The sequence below is a fragment of the Paramisgurnus dabryanus genome, chromosome 4, assembly GCF_030506205.2.
Source record: "Paramisgurnus dabryanus chromosome 4, PD_genome_1.1, whole genome shotgun sequence".
NCBI lineage: Eukaryota > Metazoa > Chordata > Actinopteri > Cypriniformes > Cobitidae > Paramisgurnus > Paramisgurnus dabryanus.
The window spans coordinates 23044956-23061946 of NC_133340.1; the positions used below are offsets into that span (position 1 = coordinate 23044956).

Below are 16991 nucleotides of genomic sequence, written 5' to 3' on the forward strand. Positions count from 1 at the left end.
GCCGATAGAACGCTGCAAGGCAAATGTGAAAGTGCTGTTGTTCACCCCGTTTCGAGTGGATGAACGACTGAAACTTTTTTGGAAACGTTATTTTAAGGTAAAAAAAACTCTTTAGTGTTGCTTTAAGAAAATAACTCTACAAGTAAGATGTAAAATGCAATTTTAGGTTTCAAACAGAGATGGTGATAGAGAGGAGAAAGTTACCGATAGCAGCTGTAATGGTTTAGTGTTCATTTTTAAGCCTCTGTAAGATTGGGACAACATATGAAGAGTTTGGTTCCAAAACGCGATAAACACTATTTTTAAAAGAAATTAGTTACTGCCAAAATCAGTATTGTAAATTCTTCATTTAACGCAAAATCCGATATCTGCCTTGTTATTCTGTCATTTTTTCTCCCTTATTGTCCCAAGTCCTCCTTTTCTGCAAAATGCAATAAATCCTTCAACAAATAGCGCACCATTTCACATAATGTAAACAACAATTTAAAAAACAAAGAATCCTAATTGTCCTCATCTACTATGTACTTAGTGATCAACAAACAAACAAAAACAAAATAATAATAAAAATGCCGGCTTTTGTTTGTTCTCACACACCAGCATCAAGCTTATGTCATGCCAACACATTGACCCCATGCAGGGGATTTTATGAAAACTTTCCATTATTTTTATCGAACAGGACTAAAACATTTTACAGCTGATCACTGTTAAAAAAGTTAAGGACGTCCCAGGTATAACCGCGCATCAATGACAGTGTTCATAATATGAAAAAGTAAGTGTTTTGATTAATGCCATTAATGTTTTTTTATAAATGAATATAACATGGCAAAGATGAATGCACATTTATATATTAATTCAATAGATTTATAGCATTTTGGAAAAAAACTTGTCATGGATTTATTACATTTTACAAAAAAATAATTAGTTTTTATAATAAATCTTTGAAAATCAAATTATGGATTTGAATTTTTTTTACACTGTAAAAAGTTTCTGTAGAAATTACAGCTGCCAGTAACTTACTGTAGATTTTACATTTATGTTATTTACTGGCAACATTTTGTTCAAAGTTAAACATGAAACATTTTTAGACTTTATCTTCTACAACAGTAAGTTGCTGGCAACCAGCTGCAAAATTACAGCAAATTTTTTACAGTGTATGTTATTATAACCTAAAGATGCTATGTGAAAGTTTGTAACAGAAAATAGTGTCTTTATTTTTTTTTTTTTTTTTTTATTGGGTTTCGGAACCAAACTCTTCATGTATACCCAGCAGTGTTCATTTAACTCTGGGGATTTTGCTGTCTACCAATTGAAGTAATTACTTGTGACTAGACGTCATTTGCGTTGGGATAAAACAGACATGCAAGAACCAATGATCGTCTTAATGACATGCAGTTGTGCCCCAATTTTAAATCTAAATGTGTTCAAATGCAATGTTTTAGTTGCTAAATATAATTAATTTACTCCACGGGCGCAAATAGCAATTTTTGTCCCGATGAAACAATATGAAGTTGAGCCCCCTACACTGTAAAAAATAATATGCCCCATCTACTTAATAAAATTGTAGCAACAGATTACAAGCAATATCATTAATTACATTCAACAAATCAAAATTGATTTAGATTTACTCTATAAACTCCTTAATATTAACATATTCAAAAAGCCAAACTGCAATTTGCAATTAAAAATTTTATTAAAATTTAAACAAAAATATTGGGTATACTAGACAAAGATCTAGCACTATACAATAAAAAATATTATGCCATATCTACTCAATAAAAGTGTGGCAACAGATTACAAGCAATATCATTATTTAAATTCAACAAATAAAAATTGAGTTAGAATCATACCATAAACTCTTTAATAGTAACCCATTCAAAAAGGTTAACTGCAATTTGCAATTAGAAATTAATTTCAATTTAAACAAAATATTGGGTATACAGGACAAAGACCTAGCACTATACAATAAATACTATTCAATTATACTATTTTAATTTACAGTTTTTCTCCATTGGTTTGGCTCATTTCTTGAAACAGAAATTACATTCTCAAAACAACATAGACAAACCTCCAAACCACTTGGCAAGTGTTCACAACAGACTTGAATTTCTCATTCATTTCATCAAATTGCAAATATCTAAGTACATGTCTCAATAGCTCAGTACATCTTTGCAACTGATTAAGTACAGGTAGCCTTCATTTAGCACAATTTCCAAGTGAATAGATCTTGTTGATCTAAACTGACTGGTTGATTCTCAGTCTAATGGTTGTTCACTCCAAAATGTGTCAGCGTCATTTCATTGTATAAGTCATCACATGCACAATAGTCTGTTCAATTGGCAAAATTTGTTCAAGAACATAATACCATGAATAACATATATGAATGCTTTGAACATTTGATAAATTTATTACAGCAATTGACAGTCAGGTAAAACTAAAACTTGACTAACAAAGTAGGAGTTTACGCTTTTGTAGAGAATAATGGCATTGGAAGGAAACGAGGCCCCTCACATCCTCATGTTTGTGGATGAAGCTGGCTTCAACCTGGCCAAGGGCCGAAGACGTGGCCATAAAATTATTGCCCACCGGGCCACGGTGGATGTCCGAGGTCAGTGAGGGGGAAATATTACTATGTTTGATGCCGTATCTGAGAATGGTGTGGCCACTCACATCCCCAGTCTTGGCCCATACTATACACAGATGCTCCTCATCTTCTTGGACCGCCTTCATTTTGATTTGATCCCTCAAAATGAGAAAGGTCTCGTCGGGCCTCACCTACCACAATATGTCATTGTATGGGACAATGTGAATTTCTACAGTGGCCTGCTAATCAGGGACTGGTTCACTACTCATCCAAGGATGGTCATGGTGTTCCTACCACCTTACTCTCCTTTCCTCAATCCTATTGAGTTTTTCTCCTCTAGGAGGTGGAGATATATGAGCATAGGGCTCAAAATCAAAGGTCCCTGCTCCATGATGAACGCTGCGTGTTAGGATATTACAGGAGATCAGTGTAGGGGATGGTTGCGACAGGCACGCCGTTTTGTTCCCTCGTTGCATCACAAGGGAGAATAATACACTGTGATGTGTTTGAGAATCTGTGGCCAGACAGACAGCAGCGTGTGGATGGTCAGGAGGGTGAGGATGGTGGCCAGGAGAGGAAGGGTGAGGACAGCGACCAGTGAAGATTAGTGAATGTTAGTTCTGAAACTCCCGCATTATTTACAGCAGGCTGCATATAATTTTCATTGTTTTTTTGTGTTTATATTAGAGTATATTATGCTTTATATATTTTATTCTGGTCTGGTGTATGGAAGTTACTTTGTGTGTGAATAAAAGTCGTTACAATTTCCTTGGCAGTGTGAGTGCAATGTGTGGTGTCAAACCTTGGAGGCTACTCTTCCCTAAAATCATTTTTTTTTTCAATTTTATACACAATTGTATTCTGTTAGCTAGACAAAAAACAGTACAGTAACCATTGTCAATAAAGGGCTAAGACTGAAAGGTGGACAAAAGAGATATTTCAATGGTCCCCTGCCATAGTGACAAAACATCTAAACATTTTGACTTGCAGTGCTTACACAATGCCAAAGGGACGATGCATTTTGGGGGCACTGACTGTTAAAATGAGAAGGATATTTAGTTTTGACACATGAGTGAACTATTTTGGGAGAGGTATGAGCTTTTGCAGGTGAACCATGGTGTTGTGCCGAACCATCCACTTTATTTTGACAAAAGCAGCAAGAGTGTTGAGAACGTCCGGTCTGTTTCAAGAAATGAGGCAAAGCAGTTGAGAAGGATATTTGCCATTTTTGTGGCACTGACTCTTTATATGGGAAAGGAATTTAGTTTTGAAGCATGAGTGAACAGTTTTGGGAAATATATGAGCTTTTGCAAGCAAGCTATACTGTGGAGCTGAAATGTAAGACAATCGTCAAACAATTCAGTCAGCCACGCGAACTTCGCAATTGAATACACAATTAATTTACAGCGGATAATATTTTTACATTAACATTTTAATAATTAAATTATTAAACTAAATAAACCGAAAAAGAGCGCAGTAATGTAACACTTATCTTTAAAACACGAAAGTCGTCAGAGCGAGCGAGTGGATTAAGAGAACCCACCCATTCAGATGAACAATATGATTGGTCAGTTTTTCTGTCACTTAAAATGAGTTACAGCTTGACAACCAATTGCAGCCCGTTTCTGAGTTCGAAGGTTCAGACTGTGCAGACTGCATACGCCATTAAGCCTGGTTTGTTCAAGTTAACTAAGTATTACATTCGCAAGTCATACGCATATTACAACAATTTACGATTAACTAAGAATAAAAGTCAACTTGTTAATATGCTGAAATAAGACAGTCTTGATGACAAATGCATCCTAGATATGCGACCTCCTAAGGTCCTAAAGCTGAAGTTACGTCCAAACCCAGTTCGTATTAATCCTTATTGTAATTAATATTTATGAATTACAAACAAATTATACAAAGAAACACTGCTTATATACTTATAAGACCAAAGATTGCCTGTTAAATTGACCCGAAATGAATTTTATCTACAGTTTAAACACTAAATTGACGTCACAGCCAGCTGTGATTTTCAGCAAGACTGGCCGAGGTGAGGCGCCGTTGTCCGGTATATATGAGCCCTAAGCACCGGCTGATTATCTGGAGCTCCCATCGCCAAAAACTCGAAGGAAATGTTTAAATAGGCGATATATTTATGAACCTACTGCATATTCTTGTTTAAAAAAAACATACATTCTCGACTGAAATGTTTTCAAAACGTTTTCAAAAATTTCCTAAATCCGTCTGCTCAGCGCTCACAACCTGCATATTAACTTGAACTGGTTTTTCATTTAAAACAGCTCATTTGTATTACGTTGGATTTATTCAGTATTCGCTACATGCGCAGATACACAATAAGAATAGCTAAATCCTTCACAAAAACAATAAGTTGTTTTTATTCCAGTTCTTTTTAAAGAATTTTAACACAAAAAAATTACCAAACTACATGAAATTAATTTTATTAAATAAAGTTTACATATTCAATTTCATCAAATCTACAAGCCTGCAGAATGCCTTTTTACAGTGTATGTACAGTTTTACAAATCTTAGAAACGAGACTTTACCCAACTTATTATAATTCCCCTTTGATCATGAATGATGATAACTTTCACTGGACAGATAACATGAGTCTCCTATCAACACATGTGATCCATTATTGATTTATATTATAATATCTATTGTGGTTTGTGAAGTGTATACAGGGTTATCATGGTATCTGGAAGGTGTTTGCGGCTAGTCAGAATTTCTACTTCAAATAAAAATAAAATTCCCTCAGATTACATGATGTATTGTTAGAGGTTTTATGGTCTCTGTATACTTTCAGGAGTTAAAACTGAAATCAGAACTCATGTGTCTTCAGTGTTGGTTCATTCTGTTGAATGAGTTGTGACATCACTGTAGTGGCTCCATCATTATCATTACCAGGTATCGAACCTGAAGAGATCATTATCATAATCTTCATCATCAAAATAAGTCCAATCATAAGCTGTGTCCCAAATGACACACTATACACTATATGCACTATGAACTCGATCATGTAGGGTATGAATTTTAGAAGAGCAGTATCATTCCAAATTGAACACAATGTTTTTACTAATTGTAAATGTAAGTGGTTAAAAGACGAGGTCAAATGAATTTAAACACATAGCACAACACAGTATGGGGCAAATAAATGAAAATCTAATTGTACAGTTCTTTTAATGTTATTTGTTTTGTTCAACATGACTTAACTGAGTTATCAGACTAAGGTCTCCGCCTCTCTTCTGTTACATAAGCAAAGCAGCGACTGTTTAGTGTATAAAGTGTCCAGCGTTGCACACTTAAATTTTCTGTTGAATAAGTGCACCATCTGGGTACTTAAAGTACACTTTCTTTTCTGGTATTTTTTGTTACTAGAAAATGACGTAAAATAGTGCATACGTCTGTGATTTGGGATGCAACTTTAATCATTTTAATAACCAGTCCATTTAAAATCATAATAATCATTCAACAATCACTTCAGAAAATGTGCTAAAAACAACAAAGACAATTATTTACTTACCATAGTGTCTCTAGTTTATAATATGAATCATCCTTTAAATCTGAGAGCAGCTTCACTCCTGAATCACCTAGATTATTAAAAACCAGATTCAGATCTCTCAGATGTGATGGGTTTGATTTCAGAGCTGAAGCCAAAGCTGCACAACCTTCATCTGTGACACCACAACCATACAACCTGTAGAGAACAACAACACACACTGAACTCTCTTACTTTAATACACATCACATTAATTCAGATTTAAAGTCTCTGAAAAAATAAACAAATCACCCATCAATGGTGCTTATCAATGCTTCTTTAAATGTGTTTAAATTAATGAATGAAATCAAAAGACAGCTCAGCTTTAAATAAATGATTGTTTTGTTTGTTTTATATACAAAAACAGAGAAACTCAGAGGAAACGCTGCAAAAAAAAAAAATGTTATTAAAAAATATCAGTAAAGAATCACTGAAGACAAATGTGATGATATAAACCCACAAAAGTCATCTGTTAAAGATGTGATGAAACTCATTTATGATCTTACTTCAGTTTCTCCAGTTTACAGTTTGGATTCTTCAGTACATCAGAGATCAGCTTCACTCCTGAATCTCTTAGATTATTCATAGACAGATTCAGATCTCTCAGATGTGATGGGTTTGATCTCAGAGCTGAAGCCAAAGCTGCACAACCTTCATCTGTGACACCACAATCACTCAACCTGTAGAGAAGAATAACACACACTGAACTCTCTCACTTTACTACACATCAAATAAGTTCAGATTTAAAGTCTCTGAAAAAAGCTAAATCACCCATCAATGGTGCTTATCAATGTTTCTTTAAATTTGGTTAAATTAATGAATTAAATCAAAAGACAGCTCAGCTTTAAATAAATGATTGTTGTGTTTGTTTATATATAAAAAAGAGAGACACTGAGAGGAAACACTGTAAAAATCAAAACTGTGTTATTAAATAATATCAGTAAAGAATCACTGAAGACAAATGTCTTGATATAAACCCACAAAAGTCATCTGTTAAAGATGTGATGAAACTCAATTATGATCTTACCTCAGTTTCTCCAGTTTACAGTTTGGATTCTTCAGTCCATCTGAGAGCAGTTTTACTCCTGAATCTCTTAGTTTATTATGAGACAGATTCAGATCTCTCAGAGATGAAGATTTTGAAGTTAGTACTGAAGTCAGACCAGAACAGCTTTTCTCTGACAGTTCACAATGAGTAATACTGAGAATGACAAAATATTAGAGATAGAATTTAAATCCACAAAATACAGAAAAAAACACGCACGCAAGCACACACACACACACACACTTAATGATGGCACCCATTATGACTTACTCGGCTGATCTTGATGCTTCAACCACAGGCAGCAGCTTCTGAAGAACTTCATCTGATGTCATGTGATCTTTGTGGTCTTTGTTGATGTCTCTGTTTATGTAATTACTCAACTCAAACACATCTAACTGCTCTGATGTCAGCAAAATGAAAAGCACTGCTGACCACTGAGAAGAGGAGAGTTTCTTGTTTAAAAGATTTCCAGACTGTATATACTTCTGGACTTCTTTCACAAGAGACTGATCACCCAGTTCATTTAAAGAGTGAAACAGATTGATGGATTTATCTGGTTTGGGAATTATTTTTATTCTGATTTTAATGTAATCAACAGTTTTCTCTTTGCTCCAGGAGATTTTCTCTTTGTGTTTCAGAAGATCCTGCAGAAGTTTCTGATTGGACTCCAGTGAGAGACCCAGAAGAAATCTGAGAAAAAGATCCAGATGTCCATTCTCACTCTGTAGAGATTTATCCACAGCTCTCTGATGCAGATCTGATATTGTCTCACATGTGAACTCCTTTGGATATTTTGACGGTAAATATTCATTGAGTAGATCCCTCTTATATAACAGGAATGAATACAGCACATAAAGAGCTGCTAGATGTTCCTGAATGCTCAGATGAACAAAGCTGTAGACTTTCCCCTGATACAAACCAAACTCCTCTCTGAAGATCTGAGTACACAATCCTGAGTAAACTGATGCTTCTGATACATCAATGCCACAATCTCTCAGGTCTTCATCATAGAAGATCAGATTGCCTTTCACAAGATGCTCAAAAGCCAGTTTCCCCAGTTTAAAGATCATCTCTTCATCTTTCACTTTCTTCTCATAGTCCTTCTGATGTTTAATGTTTGTCTGAATGATCAGGAAGTGTGTGTACATTTCAGTGAGAGTCTTGGGGATCTCTTGACTCTCTGCTTCATTCAACATTCTCTCTAAAACAGTGACTGAAATCCAGCAGAAGACTGGGATGTGACACATGATGTAGAGACTCCTGGATGACTTCAGGTGTGAGATGATTCGATCAGACAGACTCTCATCACTGATTCTCTTCCTGAAGTATTCCTCCTTCTGTGGATCACTGAAGCCTCGTACCTCTGTGACTCGATCAACACACTCAGAGGGGATGAGATCAGCTGCTGCTGGTCTGGAGGTGATCCAGATGAGAGCAGAGGGAAACAGATGCCCCTTGATGAGGTTTGTCAGCATCACGTCCACTGAGGTTGATTCACTTACATCACACAACCTGACACTGCTGTGAAAATCCAGAGACAGACGACACTCATCCAAACCATCAAAGATGAACAACACTTTATATTCATCACTGAAGATTTCCATTTCTTTTGTTTGTGGGAAGAAAAGATGAAGAAGATCTAAAAGACTGAGTGTTTTGTTCTTCATCAAATTGATCTCTCTGAAAGGAAGTGGAAATATGAGGTGGACGTCCTGATTCTCTTTCTCTTCAGCCCAGTCCAGAATGAACTTCTGTACAGAGACTGTTTTTCCAATGCCAGCCACTCCCTTTGTCAGCACACTTCTGATGTGTTTGTCTTGTTCAGGTAAATGTTTAAAGATGTCATTACATTTGATTGGTTTCTCCTCTGTTGTTGTTCTTCTGGATTGTGTCTCAATCTGTCTCACCTCATGTTCATTATTGAGCTCTCCACTTTCACTCTCTGTGATGTAAAGCTCTGTGTAGATCTCATTCAGTAGTGTTGGGTTTCCCTGCATTGATGTTCCTTCACACAAACACTGAAACTTCTTCTGTAGATTTGACCTTAATGTGTTCAAGACTTCAGCACATTTAGGGTCAGGGCTGTTAAAAGAACAAAAGAGTTAAAAAGGTAACTGTACCGAGATATAAAGAGCAAAATTTTATAAAGAAACAGTTTGTAATTGTAAATGTGAGCTTATTGTAAATTCCTACAATTTACAATCCCCCCTGCTTTTATGACATTTTAGGTCTCCAAACTACTGGACTATTAGATATATGTTACACATTTGTTTTTTCTTTATTTCTTTCTTTATATATTTAATGCACTGTGTTTATCAGGTTCTTTGAATTATTTCATGGATAAATATTTTAAGGCTGCTATTAATTCTTTCGCCACCACTGACGAGTTATCTCATCAATTGCGAGAAAATGCTTCCATGCCAATGACGGGTTTTTCCGCAATCCATGTTTTAGGTGTATTACGGTAGAGAAGGCTCTTGCGCATCTCCTAAATGAGTTACGGTACTTGCAGGTGAGTAATCAAAACTACAGAAACATTTGGCGCGAGAGGGAAGTCATAGAATCATAGAAAATATAGATTGTAATTTCATATAAATGAAGAGGTATACAGTTAAACAGGCACTGGAGGTGTTAATAGACTCGGACTCCGATCACTCATGTTTTGATCATTTTGAATCGGACCGTGAACGGGACAAACTCTGAGGGGGATGACTTTACAGACATACAAAGTTTCACGTCTGTGTCCCAAAGTTCTAGTCATGTTGTTGATAGCCCAATAACCCTTCATTCTGAACGAAGACGAAGTGCCCTGGTGTCTCAATGTGTGGATACTGATAGTTCAGAGTCAGACAGCGATACGTCAGACACTTCATGAAGCAATTTAATACCAAGGTCTTGTTCTACCTTCCCACGTGCCAGAGTGAATAAAGGTAAGACAAAATAAGACAATGTTTAAAACTTTTTTTCTTGTTGCATTTAACGTTTATATATAACATGTTTGTGTTTGTGCACGCTACAGCTGCACGCTAAATCGCATAGTGGTAAATAGCCATCACCTGCTTTCAGATAAAGCGGCATTTACTACACAAAGCAGCAGTTCACTGACAAGCTGGGCAATTTTGCATGCATGTTTGTGAGTGCCATTGCATGCTTGTGTGCGTGTGTGTGTGTGTTTGTTTATTTGTGTGTGTGTGTGTGTGTGTACCTGGTAATTATCACGTTGTGGGGACCAATTGTCCCCACAAAGATAGGAATACCAGTGTTTTTGTGACCTTGTGGGGACATTTTGTTGTTCCCATGAGGAAACAAGCTTATAAATCAAACAGAATGATGTTTCTTGAAAATCTAAGGTACAAGAAAGGTTTTTGTGATGGTTGGGGTTAGGGAATGGGGCAGGTAAGGGAAATAGAATATACAGTTTGTATGGTATAAAATGCATTACGTCTATGGAATGTCCCCACAAAACATGGAAACCAGAATGTGTGTGTGTGTGTGTGTGTGTGTCACTGTTACAGTAATTTTAATTATTCATATAATTATTTACAGGTAGAACACAGCAACAAGGCAGATGGTTTGGACTAAACAAGGGCTTCAGTGAACCATCAAGCTGAAGCTCCTGAACCTGTTAGCCATGGGTGGCAAGAGTCAAACTGGCAGCCAAAAAACTTTCCCTTCCTCTCATCCTGGGCCTCTGAGTGATGCTGCTGCTCTTGAATCAGAAGAACCTAAAGACTTTATTGATTTGTTCATTTCTGATGTACTCATAAAATATGGAGATTTCTTCACTTCAGTGATAATACAGCGAGGTCAGCCAATGACACTGACAGGCTATACAAAGTCCGGCCTGTCTTGGATCAACTCGTGTCGAAATTCCGTGAAATGTATCAGCTTAACACAAAGGGTGCACATAAGGGTTTGCGAAGGGTGGCCTCGTTGTACTACAAAATTTGTTGTGTCCCTTTACATTCTGGGAATTGTAATGCAGTTTATTTATTTTAGTATATGTATTTTGCTTAAAAATGCACTCCCATTTTTCTCAGTTTTTTGTCCAAAATGTTACGTTTTTAATGAAACCCACTTTCATTCAAGTGGTGATTTCAAATGAACGCATGAAGACAGAAAAGGTTTATTTTTTTTTTTAAGCAGAGGCTTAGTTCTTTATTTTGATGTTTATATATTCATTGCAGAAAATATTCTAAGGGCCATCAAAGTTGACCAACGACAGTCTTGATGTAATTCACTTTACTGTACCTAAAATCTGAACCTTTCTCTTGAATAGGTGGAAGATTCAATGACTGGTCACTGTTGGGTTCTGGTGACTCTAATATTTGATGTTTGTTGAGACTCCTGAAAACATTCAAGAAAAAAAATAAAAAAAGTGATAACTGACTGAAATATTTCAATGTCATTATTATTCTTTCAAATGAATTATCTTAAATATAAAATTGTTTGTGTAAACATGTCCTAGTATAATACACAAAACCCTCACGAACACTAGTTTTGGTTCCAGGACAAATGATTACCCTTTAAATATGATTGAATAAGGTCAACATGTTTGGTGTATCATTTACCCAAAGTCAAGATCATTGTGTTCCTGTAACCCAAGTGGAGGCTCCATAGACCGGTCACTCTTCATGGACACACAGCTGGGGTCTGATCCGTTCATCTGGACTGGACTGTGACGAAACATGAAGAGAAACTACAATGATACAATGCTTTTTCCTCAATTGTTATTAGAATAAAATCTATTGCAGGTCCAGACCTTTTATCACACACGCACACACACGCACGCAAACACACACACACACACACACACACACACAGCTAAATAGCATTAAAAGTGATTCACAATACCCTCACACGAGTTTTGATTCCAAAACAAATAATAATTTTAATATGATTGAATAAGGTCAACATGTTTGGTGTAGCATTTACCCAAAGTCAAGTTTATTGTGTTCCTGTAACCCAAGTGGAAGCTCCATAGACCGGTCGCTCTTCATGGACACACAGCTGGGGTCTGATCCGTTCATCTGGACTGGACTGTGACAAAACATGAAGAGAAACTACAATGATACAATGCTTTTTCCTCAATTCTTATTAGAATAAAATCTATTGCAGGTCCAGACTTTTATCACACGCGCACACACACACACAACCGCATGCGCACACACACACACACACACACACACACACACACACACACACACACACACACACACACACACAGCTAAATAGCATTAAAAGTGATTCACAATACCCTCAAACGAATAATGATTTAAATCTGATTGAATAAGGTCAACATGTTTGGTGTATCATTTACCCAAAGTCAAGATCATTGTGTTCCTGTAACCCAAGTGGAGGCTCCATAGATCGGTCACTCTTCATGGACACACAGCTGGGGTCTGATCTCTCCATCTGTACTTGACTATGACAAAACATGAAGAGAAAATGTGACAAAGATAGTGTAATAATGATAGACTATATAAGAAAGAATGTCCTGTCTTTTAACTAATTTAATTGCTGATTTTCTCTTATAATAAATTTTGTTCAATGACAAAGATTCAGCTCATAACAGTGACGATGGGTCAATGCACAACACTTCATGATTGCTATGAGAAAACAATACAATAAGTGCATAAACGTGACCATTTCTGTGAAATTCAGGTTAAAGTCTCATAATATAACATAATGAGATTACAAGCATCGAAGTTTGATTTCACATTGATTTCAATCTTTGATAATAAATATTTAAGAAATCAAGGTTATATGTGTTCACAGAATGTTCTTTACATAATGTAGGATAATTTTATGTAGTAAACAGTTAATCACAAACAGTAAAAAAAAAACTACAGGTTTTTATAGTCACAAACAGCAGTGGACTATTTTAAATTGAAATAAAAACTTCCTCCTATTTAGTTGGTGGAAAATGACCATATCTCATCACCAGCATTTATAATAACTTTAATTATTGATGAGATTACAACAGAAAATACATTTTTACTGATTTAGATGGATATTGGGGATGTTTAAAGCTGTCCAAAATAAATTTTATGATGTGGATGATATTCAACCTAATGATTCAATAGTGATTATGTCACGCGAGGTGGAATATGCTATAAGTAAATTGCCTCAAAATAAAGCTAGTGGACTAGATAATATTTCTGCTGAACATCTAAAATATGGAAGTAACTAGCGGTCTGTTTTACTGGCCTTTTGATTCATGGCGTGTTACCAGAGTCAATGTTGTTGGTTCTGTTAGTCCCAGTTATTAAGAACAAAGCTGTTATGGTAGGCAACTTAGATAATTATAGACCCACAGCTCTAGCTAGTATCCTGTCTAAAGTGTTGGAAAAAATCTTGCTGGATAGGTTAAATGTGTTTATTAAATCTAAAGACAACCAGTTTGGATTTAAGGCTAAACATAGTACTGATCTCTGCATTTATGCGTTAAAGGAAATTGTAACTTTAATGCATAAATGCATTAACTTGTGGCGGTTCTAGACAAATTTCTCTAGGGGGGCCAAGGAGGGGCCAGTGTTTTACCAGAGGGGCACATAAAAAAAATGGCAAGAAATTATATTTAAAGATTGTAGGGGTGGTTACAGGGATTAGTTTTAGATAGGACTAGGCCTTGGTTTAATTAGGAAATATAACTAGTTTAAACATACATGATATATTACTTGTGTGCATTTTGAAGCAAAAGAAAGGACACTGGTGTATTTTAAGAAATGGCATTGCAAGTTGTTTTCAGTTTGGACAGCTCTTACATTTATTTTTGTCTAGGATTAGTCTAATCCCTTTCTGGGAAACTGCCCCATAAACTTTATTTTAATTTTAATATTTTAACAATCATATAAATATTTATTTAATACAAGAGTGGGTGCCGGTGCAAAAGGGGAGTAATGATGTGAGACAAGGGGGGATTTTGTCCCCAATTTTATTCAATCTTTACATCGATGATCTATATCAGAATGTTTGAATGCCTATAAAACTGGGTGTATGATTGGGAATATGTGTGTGAATCATATTATGTATGCAGATGATCTTGTGGCGTTTAGTCCTAGCAGTGCTGGTCTTCAACAGCTTTTAAATATGTGTTGTGAGTATGGTCTTAAACATGATATTTTATATAATCCTGATAAGAGTGTGGTTATGATCTGTAGAACTAAGGAGGATAAAAGTATAACATTTCCAGTCTTTAAGCTGTCTAATAAGAGTCTTACTGTATCTGTGAAAGTAAAACACCTTGGTCATTTTATCACAGAACACATGACAGATGATGAGGATATAGAAAGACAACAGCGTATGATGTATGCAGGCGAATACACTTTTATGTAAGTTTAGTTTCTGTTCAGATGAGGTGAAGGTGTCTCTTTTTAAAGCATTTTGCACTACACTTTATACTGCTCACCTGTGGTTCAACTATAGAACATTAAGTTTACAGAAGCTGCAGGTAGCGTATAATGATGCTATGAGAATTTTACTTTAGAGACCTAGATGGCATAGTGCGAGTGAAATGTTTGTGAGTGTTAGAGTAATTACTTTAAAAGCACTGTTACGAAATCTCATGTATAGATTTATCTGCCGGCTAAATGATTCTGATAATGAGATTATTGTAGGTCTTTCTAATATAGATGTGAGTACTACACGATATCATTCAAAGCTTTGGAGACATTGGTATTGTTGTATTTTGTAGCTATTTATTGTGTGGGTTGTTTATCTTGTCTTAATGTCTTAGTATTTTTTTGTTTTATCTGGACCCTGAGTCTGTAATCAGAACTCAAAATACAGGCTGTTATCTAAACTAAACATTTTACATTTTGTTTTTAACTTTAGTGATTGCATGACTTTATACACAAATATTCATACCTCAGGTGTTAATGTAAATTAGTACGAGGAGACGGAAACACCCACTGAATCGCGATGAATGTGGAAACCTGTACCAGATATACTCTGATCTACCATCTGGAATAAACAAAAATGTAAAGAGCAATAAGAATGAAACAAAATAAGATATGTACCAGTAGGAACAGTTAAGAACATACATAAAGAGATCATCAGATACGTGTCTCGCCATTACAGTTTCGGATACGTTGACGCACTTCAACATACTCCACACTCACCTGTGTTAAAATGAGTTATCCTGTCTTGAACCACGCGTACATGTTTGCGCACGCTTTTAAAACGTTAAAATCATTTAAACGAGTATTTGTGTACTAATGTACGCTGTTCTAAAATGGCGACGCCAGTCTTGAACACAAGTTGTTTTTCTTGTTTTTTAACTTCGATGGCTTGCACACAAGTTTACTTTCACCTGGACTTTAGGCGTTCCCGGGGCGTGTTCAGAGCTTCTGATTGGTTGAAACTGGTGAACCTGCTATCTATTGATCTGATTGGCCCTATTCCTAAAGGCCACCCCCAACTGATACTGAAACCTAGTTGGCGTTTCTTTTTTGATTTTTAAAAATAATTTAAAAGACTATGGGGTGCTTTCCCTGACAGGGATTATCTTAAGACAGAACTAGCCCTGCAAAAAAAAAAATAGACACCATTACAGAAATTCCCTTACTTGACTATGACTATGAGAAGAGTTTGCAAAGTACCTGCTGTAAATTAACAAATAAACCTAAACCTGTTAAATTAATATTTAATTAGGAGATAAGCTATCATTTTGACAAATGGCTTAAATACACTGTATACACAAAACCATATCCTCACTGCTGCGGCAGGCCATCTTTTGTCCCATATTTCAGAGTGAGAAAGTTTGCAATCCTAAATATAATTTTCCGCGTGAATGTGATTCTCACATTCATATGTGATGTTATTTAATGTGACTGGTAAAATAGCAAAGAGCAGATGATAATAAAGATGTGAGAGTTAACTCATTACTTTATTGAGGAGGTGTCCTTCTGGTCAGCCATGCCATTATTCATTTCAATTTTCAGTGTTCACGCATGATGGAAAAGCCATTTTTTCACCAGCCAATACTCTAGTTTATAGCTGAATGGTGTATACGGCTAGTCAGATTCTATAATAAGTCTTGATTTTATTTACAAATAGAAATAAAGTGCCCTCATATTATTAATGAATTGTTAGAGGTTTTTATGGTCTTTTTAAACTTTCAGGAGTTCTTACTAAAATCTGAACTCATTTATCTTTAGTGTTTTTTATTGCAAAGAACGTACAGAACACAGAGTAGTAAACATACATTGTCACAACCACATAAACAAGAAGACATAACCCAATAAATAAAATACATAAAAATACAAAGGAAATTAAAGCTGCAAGCAGCGATGGAAGGGCCCTCTCACGTCGAGCATGTCTGACCAAACAAGATGATGATCTAATTAAATTTCTATGAGCAGTAAATCACAGTGTAAAACCTGACATTTCCTGCTGTCGGCAGGTGGCACTATGACTGTATGTGAATAATTCCATGTTGATGTGTTCAGGCCAGGACACTTATCAAACATGTGAAGCACGGGTCAGATTATAAGCCTGAGTTAGAACAACTTCCTGTTTTAGGCCCGAAAAGCCAAAATCTGGCAGGCCGCCACGGACACACCCTTCAACAAAGTCAAGATCTCAGCAATTTAGCATCACAAAGGCCTTTAGATGACACAGACCAAATATGGTTTTGATCTAATGAAATCTGTAGGAGGAGTTTGTTAAAGTATGAAGCCTAGAAAGGGCATAATTTGCACCCAAATTACAGAGAAAATTCAAAATGTCTGACTTTCTGTGGGGTTTAGAGCTCGGCTCAAAGAGACTTATTGTAGGTCTTGGGGTGATACAGGATCCTACCATATTTTGTACCTGTT

At 35.9% G+C, this 16991-nt stretch overlaps 1 protein-coding gene across 1 annotated transcript in view; it reads right to left on the minus strand.

Moving 5' to 3' along the window:
* The window catches only part of LOC135785707 (uncharacterized), a 40084-nt gene extending 24595 nt beyond the window's left edge, over positions 1-15489 (minus strand). Inside the window, exons 1-12 of the mRNA XM_073814593.1 lie at positions 15294-15489; positions 15040-15135; positions 12491-12595; positions 12106-12210; positions 11742-11846; positions 11422-11517; positions 7441-9252; positions 7153-7326; positions 6632-6805; positions 6111-6284; positions 2884-2980; positions 2509-2772 (exon numbers count right to left, since the gene is read on the minus strand). Coding sequence (XP_073670694.1) covers positions 2509-2772; positions 2884-2980; positions 6111-6284; positions 6632-6805; positions 7153-7326; positions 7441-9252; positions 11422-11517; positions 11742-11846; positions 12106-12210; positions 12491-12585 — 3096 coding nt within the window. The 5' untranslated portion in view covers positions 12586-12595; positions 15040-15135; positions 15294-15489. The remainder of the gene's footprint in view (positions 1-2508; positions 2773-2883; positions 2981-6110; positions 6285-6631; positions 6806-7152; positions 7327-7440; positions 9253-11421; positions 11518-11741; positions 11847-12105; positions 12211-12490; positions 12596-15039; positions 15136-15293) is intronic.
* Positions 15490-16991: the final 1502 nt, after the last annotated feature.